This window comes from Glycine max, chromosome 1 (genome assembly GCF_000004515.6).
Source record: "Glycine max cultivar Williams 82 chromosome 1, Glycine_max_v4.0, whole genome shotgun sequence".
NCBI classification, from domain to species: domain Eukaryota; kingdom Viridiplantae; phylum Streptophyta; class Magnoliopsida; order Fabales; family Fabaceae; genus Glycine; species Glycine max.
The window spans coordinates 42,021,207-42,029,802 of record NC_016088.4 but is presented as its reverse complement, the minus strand read 5'-3'; the positions used below and the strand labels follow the sequence as shown (position 1 = coordinate 42,029,802).

General features: G+C 30.0%; 1 protein-coding gene across 1 annotated transcript; it reads left to right on the top strand.

The window, feature by feature from the left end:
* Positions 1–6,364: 6,364 nt before the first annotated feature.
* Positions 6,365–8,390, top strand: LOC121172814 (uncharacterized). The gene is made up of 2 exons (XM_041005347.1): positions 6,365–7,972; positions 8,101–8,390. Exon 1 carries the CDS (start codon positions 6,681–6,683, stop codon positions 7,176–7,178), a length of 498 nt encoding a protein of 165 aa, XP_040861281.1. The 5' UTR covers positions 6,365–6,680; the 3' UTR covers positions 7,179–7,972; positions 8,101–8,390.
* The last annotated feature ends 206 nt before the right edge of the window (positions 8,391–8,596 follow it).

The window sequence follows — 8,596 nt, the reverse complement described above, 5'->3', positions numbered from 1 at the left end:
TTGTGATTCATTTCTGGATAATTCAATTAATGGTGATCCAATATAAAATGCAATAATTAAGTTAGCTCGTAAGTACAATAAAATTTAATTATGTATAACAAATAAACACATTCACATAATTAAATTTAATTATTTTGATAACTAATAAAAAATGTAGTACCGGCCTAATTGTAGTCGTCGGAAGTGAAGGTGTAAAGGGTAGACGTTTCGTCAGCATTGGTTAGAGAAAATATTATGAGAAATGAAATGAGTTAATGTGACATTATAATTTGTAAATTTTGAGTATTCAAACATCACTACCCTTCCTTAGTTATACGTTATTAAACTTTTTCTGTATGTTTTTCAAGTTATAGAAGCAAACTAGTTGTATATATTTTTCAATATTCGCTTATAATTTGCTTTTCTGATATTCATCTATTATTAGTTATTTTAAAATTTTGACCAGTTACCGAAATTCTCAATTCAACTTAAATTATCATAATGTTATCCTTGTATATAATTTAAACTACCCAAGTATACAAAATGTAAATTAAATTTGTTACACACTTCATACAATAATATAAAGATCACGGTTCAATATGGTGTTTCTCTCTAGAAAAAAAGCCGGGGCTAGATTCTATATACTCCGCCGGGAATATTATGGGCGAGAAGGTATTTATGCAACTATGAGGGAATCAGAAATAAATTATAGATTAATTAAGGTTCATCAGTTTTTTCTGAGAGAAGTTATGGTTCATTACTAATGGTGTAATAATTCATTATACAATTCCAAGTATTGATTTATAGTGGAAGAAAACATACGATATGTGGGTATGCACTAGGAAGCTAGCATACAGTTTAAAAATGTAAATTAGTGAAAGTGACTCAAATATAAGTATATAACTTAGATCGCCATACCAAAAAGAAAAAAAAAATGTAGCAATGAGAAATACAGAATATATAACATCATATTATATTTGATTTATGAATAATATTTATGCTTGTGCTTGTTTATTCTACGTGGTTTTTAGATTTAATGATGGATCATGAGAATTATATAACCAAGTTTTGCCTTTTTTTTTAACTTAATTTAATTAAACTTAATTGAGTTAGATTAAATTAAGTTTTTTCTTTTTTATTTAAATGTCACCTATTTAAGTCTTAAGAAAAAAAATTAAGAAATTCTTAAACTAAAAAATAGTAAAAATATTTTTTTTATAGTAAAGATATTTTAAAAATCAGCATTCATAAATTTTTTTATTATTTATATGATAAATAAAAAAATAAAACATAAATATATACTCAGTATCATTTATGAAATAATATTATTATCTTAAAATAAATAAAAATATATATAAATTAAAAAAAATATATTATCTTAAGATAAACAATATATTACTTTGAGAATGAAGAATATTTAATTTAAAATTTTTATATTAGTAATTTAATTATATGATGATTGGTTTTGTTCATAACTTCAAATTTATCACCCAATTCAATTTTAATAAGTACATTAAATTAAAATTAATTCAATTTAATGACCCAATTCAATTTAAAATAATCTAACGGAATGGGATTGGACAGTTTCTTGGCTCCAATCCACTTACAGCCTTAATGCCTACTGCGTATAAATTAAGCTAAGAAGAGCAAACAGTATCTTATAATAACGAATTGAACTTCCAAATGTAGTCATTCATATTCGGATACACCATTAGGCATTAGGTTGTGTGCATCGCCAAACTTATGTATTTGGATTTCACTATTCGCATGTTATGAATTATATTCATTTTCCCAAGTTAAGCTGATACGGCCCAGGAAAAAAAAGGTTAAAGCTGATATATAGCATTTCAATGAGAATGTTGTAAACTCTGACTTAGATTGTTGAATTATTACCCATGCTTCATGCGATTTAACAGTTAATTAATTAATCGAATGAATTGATGAATAATTACAACAAAGCTGTTATTTTGTAGAACTTCCGTCTAATTTTTTTTCTCTCTCAAACTAACGACCATTTTGCTAATTAGAGTTTGTAAATACAATCATAATCTAAACTATATAGAATAAAATTTTAACATGACTATTTTCCCAGTCATTTTTTCTAAATATCTAATAAAAGACATACTGATTACATATATTCATATGGAAGACCAATGATTTGCAAGAAACTTAGCCTTAACTTATTTCTTTGCAGATAGGTTAGGATTACTAACATCAATGAATAAAAAAAAAAGGATTAATATAACATCAGGTGATCGAGTTAGTGTACGTACGTTTCAACTAATAACTTTTCTGTCATTCTCTATACTGGTAATTTTCGAATGTTGATAAATTCACACCCCAAAATGGGTTGTATGAAGGTGGAAAGAAGATAGAAATTGAAAGATAAAAGAAAAAGTAGAAAGAAAAATATTAGATTTTTCTGTAATGTCAAAAGATTTTTGGTAATGAAAGAAAAAATATTAGATGCGATAAATTATGTATTTTTTAATTAGAAAAATATTAGATATGTCATAAATTTGTATCATGAAAAGAAGAGAAAAATATTAGATGCCATAATACTTTCCAATTTTGCATGTCTTTTCGGGTTCACACACTTTATAATGATAATTGTTTGATTTGAAAATAGAAGGAAAAAAGTATATAAAAATGACATGGATTTGGTTTTTTCTTCTCGATCCTGGATTTCAAATGTTGTCTTTGAATGAGAAAATTTTCAAACGTAAAATTCTTTCCAAAAGAGTTAACTAGTTTTCCTCTTGTAGTAATAATAGAGTCAAATTCCTGCGTTGTTTCTTTAATATTAGAATAGCACTTTATTATATCAGTACCAAACGGTTTGGAACATTGCGATTATAGAACCCCCGGTTTTTACAAAAACAATGTGCTGTCCAAATTATTCATTGAACCGAAGTTGTCTCTTTACCAAACAACAAATAAGCTTTTTGGGAACCATTTTTATACAAAAAATAACCCAAATATAACTGTACAAGTTTATTGCCATACATTATAATTATATGAGTGATAAATAGATCCTAGCTTATTAATCATGTGTAGGAAAATTTACTTTTTTTTATTACATCATATCACCATCGAAATAGTAAAATTTATTTATTATAAAAATCAACAAATTAGTGAATATTTTATAAGCAAAATTATTAATTGATAAAAGTACAAAACCCATATGCATTTATAAAGAAGCAAGCAGCAAGGCTATGAAGGCTTGCCTAACAGTATATAAGATTCACATACCATTTTGAGGAAAAAAAAAAGCAACCATTTCCTCCCCTTTTAATACAAATCATGACCATGAACGACTTTAATCTTGTTTACAATAAAAGTCATATCAAAGACAGTCCCTAGAAAAAAAAAACTATTTTGTTCCTTAAAAGCCACAAAGCCGATCAAAACAAAGAAGGATATTCTCTGTCCTTTATATATATATATTCTTTTTAACTTATTTTTTTTATTGGGAGAAAATATAATAAAGATATATTATAACAAAATTACGATTATCTTTATTAGTATAGTTTTGTGTAACGAAAATTATTAATATAACCTTTGAAAATTTATACTAATAGCATATATGATATATTGATAATATAAATCAATATTTTATATTAATGGAATAATTTATTAATTAGTATAATATATTATATTATTAGCATTAACTCACAATATTTATTTAATAGTTTAACTTGTATAATTAAAGAAAGACTGAGCTAATTAATAGAAGCTAATCTAATGTTAAAAATGACAATTTAATAATTTATTTTAAAAGTCTAAAATGTCAATGACATGCTTAATATTAGATGTTGAATGATAAATAGGTATAGGAGTACTCCTGAAAAGTTTGTGCTACTTAACAGATTTCTCCTCTGAAAAATATAGTCATTGAATGCTGAGATCTCATAGATAAACAACAACAATATTACTTTATTTTCTTTTCTTTTTTCTTTCAACGTCTCCATTAGGGGTGTGTATGGATTGGATTTTTAAAAATCTAATCTATATCTATTTAAATAGATTGGATCTTTAATCTATATCCATAATTTTTAAAAAAACAATTTGAATTCAAGATCCAATTCATTTAAGTGGATATGGATTTGCTCATATCTAATTTATATAAACTTAAATGTAATAAGGATTTTTTTACAAATTTTAGTAATTAAACGCTAAAAAATAAAAACTTAGCACTTGTCCATTTAAGAGTTATTTTCAATCGACCTTGGCCAAGACTATTTTTGATAGATCTTGGTTAGGATATTTTTAGCCTACCTCAACTAGGGTAATTTGGATTGACATTGGCCCAGACATTTTTCGACTGACGCCAACCATAACTTTTTTTTGGCTGACATCAATCAATGTATTTTCGGTCGACGTCAATCAAAGATATTTTTGGTCGATCTTAGGTAGGGTTATTTTATGGTTGAGGTTGGCTAGGATTTTTAGTCAATAATATTTTTTGGCCAACATCAACTAGGGGTTTTCAATTAACGTTGATTGTGACTGATTTTTTTGTCAACACTAGTTAGGATTGTTTTGGCCAACATTAGTAAGGTTTTTTTGGCCGACGACGGTCATTGATATTTTTTTTGCCATCGATATTTTTTTTGCCATCATTAGTCGATATTATATTTTGCTCGACGTTGGCTAGGTTTTTTGGCTGAAGCTGGTTGAAACTATTTTTTCGTTGGCGTCAGTTAGGGTTTGTTGGCCAACATCAACCATGACTATTTCTTTTGGTCAGCACTGGCTAGGGATATTTTTTGTTGATATCAAGTAGGCTTTTCTTCGATCAACGTCAATTACGGGAATATTTTGGCTGACGTTAGTTAGGGTTTTTTTTATCGATGTCGGTCGATGATGTTTCTTGGTCGATGTTAGCCAAAAAATCCTAGTTGACGTCGGCAAAAAAAAGTCTTGTTTGATGTCGACCAAAAAAACCCCGGTCGATGTCGGTCGAAAAACCTACCTGACATTGACCAAAAAATAATATCGTCAAGCATCGAAAAAAAATACTAATTGATGTTGACCAAAAAATAATCTCGTTGATGTTGGCCAGACAAACTTAGGACAACATCGACCAAAAAATAATTCTGACTAATGTTGGCCGAAAAAATCCTTATCGACACTAATAAAAAAATAGTCTCAACCGATGACGGCTTAAAAAATCATCAATTGGTATTGTCCAAAATAACTGTAGGTGAAATCGATCAAAAAATAGCTCCTACCGGAGTTAGCCAAAAACCAAGCCATCATCGTCCCCAAAATTGTATTGGATTTAAAAATTCAAACAAATATCCAATCCATATCCAATTAATTGGATTAAATTTAAAATCCAAAAAAATAGATTTGAATATAAAACCAGACTATTTAAATGAATATTTAAATGAATTTAAAATTAAATTAGATATGGATTGATTTTATATATTTGGATTTTTTGCACAGCCTTCCTTGCATTATGATAATGCTCTAGCTAGCGAGGATTGTGGTGTTCTATTTTGCTTGTTATTACATTTCTTATGGTGACCTATGTATATAATAAATAAATAAAAATTGATGTTTAGGTATGTGCCATAGGGCGCACCGACACAAAGACACAAAAATAATGCACCATTGGACATAATTACTAGGATGGCACTCACGACAAGTTGTTCACGAATCATGGCGCGTACGAAGCTATTCCCAAGATATATAACTGTTTTTGCTCTTTCTGCCTGTGTCTGCAACTTTATTTCTTTCTTCCTCATTCTTGATGGGGCTATATATAGTAAATAACTTTACTAATTTAGCAACCCATTAACTCTGGATCATTCAACGTTCAAATACACATACTTGTTTCTGACAGAAGATTGGCAGTACAAATTTGTCACCAACTCTGTTAAAAAATTATAAATACCTACATTTATAGTGCAAATTATTTTTAACTCAAATTAATAGTACTAATAAAACAATTTTGGAATCTGTTTCACTCTTGACATCAAATATCAGTAGACTAGAGACAAAACTTAAAGATTGTGTAAGACATTTGCAAGTGGCTGAAATCAAATTTAAATGGATTTTGATACCATATTAAAAATAATTTACACCTGAGTAACCAGACCCAATCCCAAAAACTAATAAATAATTGAAAATATTGTTCATGTTTTATAAAGATTAATTTGAAGGTATTTCTTAACTAAATTAGAACATAATAATACCTCAGTCCATCAGCATTCTTCCCAATTGGAGATAATTAGGAAGTTATCAGTTAAAAATATAGTTTTATTTTGTTAGATTTAGTCAGTAGTTAATTAAACTTTCTAACCTCTTAAGGCATTTGGAAAGGTTTAATACTCATTTATCTTTTACGCTTGGTTCCTAATTTTGTCGCATAGCCACTCCAAACACTTAGTTCCATATAGCAATGGATAATCTTGTGTTGCACCAAAAGGCTAACTGCTATAAAAGCTAGGAGTTGCTTATTGATGATGAAGAAGATGATCCACCAACCAAATCTGTGAAGGCTTGCTGAAGAAGGCTCTTTAAACATGAGTTTAAGGCTCTCAAGAAGAAGATAGGGCATACAAGTCTGGATTGGTTTGCCATGAAGAGGTTCTACAGACTGAAACTGCTCTAGTTTGGAACCTAACATTAAGAATGGACATTGCTATCAGACTTCGAATCACACTTGTTTCACTCAAGAAACACTTTTCAACATGGTATGTTCATGGGTCATGTTGTTTTGTGCTGTGTCTGATCGCACTTTCTCATTCATTGTGTATCTACCATACTCCAGCGTCATCTTCACCCATCATGTTGCACCTAACATTAAGGAAGTTGATTCTGAATTTGAAGCTACTGATGATCCTGATGCTCTTGCACTTGAAGTGTATGATCCCCCTCCATCAAGTGAGTATGTTAGCAGAATTGAGCTTGAGTTGCTTAGAACGAGGAAAGCATTTGCTCAAGCTCTGGATGATAGACGCTATGCTGAAGATCAAGCTGTGAAGTGGCAGCATCTAATTGTAGACTTCTTTTACAAGAAGTTAGTGGTTGGGAAACTCCAAGAAGTCCTTCCCCTCCTGGAAGTCCAATGCGTACCCTTCCTTGTTCCTATTGATTTGTCATCAGACTCTGATTCTTTTGGTGAGGAGTTCTTTAGGAAGCTTGATGAGGATTTTGCTACTGCCAAGCAAAAAGGGGAGAAAAAGTAAAAAGCTGAAGCTGGAATCATAATTTGAGGGGAGCTAAAATCTCAAGAAAACATCAATCCAGGGAAGCTTTAGTTACTTAAATCTCTAATGTTTTTCTTGTATTCATTTTCTTCTATGTACTCAAAACGCATCTCCTTGATATGAAAATTCTTTTTATGAATAAACTGAAATGTTTTAGGAAGTTTTAACAGACTTTATCTCAAAGTCTTATGATGCCTATGTTATATTTTCTTCTACATCAGATAAGACTGATTTACTCTTAACTGATGTATCTTATAAATTTGTCTTCAACTTTTAAATTTGTACTTGTTTGGCATCATAAAAAGGGGAGATTGTTAAGTCAAAATACATTTATGTCTAGATTCCTTAATTATTTTAATTAGATACAAATAAATACAAAAATTAAAAGTTGCATCTTATGGGGACAGGCCTTTCTTTCTGGGGAACCAAGTATTGTTGAGGCTGCTGCATTGCATAAGGCCATTGTTACACGGAATCCCAAAGCTATGGTCTGTCTGTACATATTTTGCACTGGGGTCTGGTCTATTTTCAATTGGGCAACTCTTTTCTGTCACCCATGTCCATCAAGCATTTCATGGTGGGAAGAGACTGCAGTTTCAATTTCATTGCCTTTGGCAAAACGTAGTGTTCTTGGTGGACTTCTCCCTAAATCTTTGTTGTACGTACTAGAGCGTAGTGGTCCAGCAGCATTTGCTGCAGCAATGGTTTCTGATTCTGACACCCCAGAGATAATATGGACACACAAAATGAGGGCAGAAAATCTAATTCGTCAGGTAATCTAAACTTAGCCACCCTGATGAGTTTTATTTTTCCTCAATTTTTATAATAGTATATTCACTGGGTTACTAGTATGATATTTACATAGTAAAATTGAATCCATTCTCCTTTGCTTTTTATCAAGTTTTGCAGCATCTTAGTGATTTTCCGCACAAACTGTCACAGCATTGCCATGTTTTATATGACTACGCCCTCATGCCTCCAGTGACATACCCAAAGCTGAGAGATGAAATGTGGTATCACTGTTATTACCTCAGGAACCTATGTGATGATATTCGTTTTCCAAATTGGCCAATTGTTGAACATGTAGAGTTTCTTCAGTCACTACTTGTAATCTGGCGTGAAGAGTTCACTAGAAAACCTATGAACTTTCTGAGGAAGAAGCTTGCAAAATCCTTAAAATATTCTTTTGCATTAATGAATCAGGACACAGGAGTAAGTAAGGACCATAGCTGTGACACCCTCTATCCCTCACATATATAATAATAAGAAATAAAAAAAATTTAAATATTAATTAAAAGTATTTTTAAAACATTTTTTTTAAACAAGTCTTTCAAAGGGGAAAAAGGCTCACATTCATTTTCTTCTACATCATATTCAAACTTGTCCAAATAAATAAT

Bases quoted from the DNA above. Each gene is read 5' to 3' on its own strand.
- LOC121172814 (XM_041005347.1), top strand. From the start codon at position 6,681: ATGGTATGTTCATGGGTCATGTTGTTTTGTGCTGTGTCTGATCGCACT.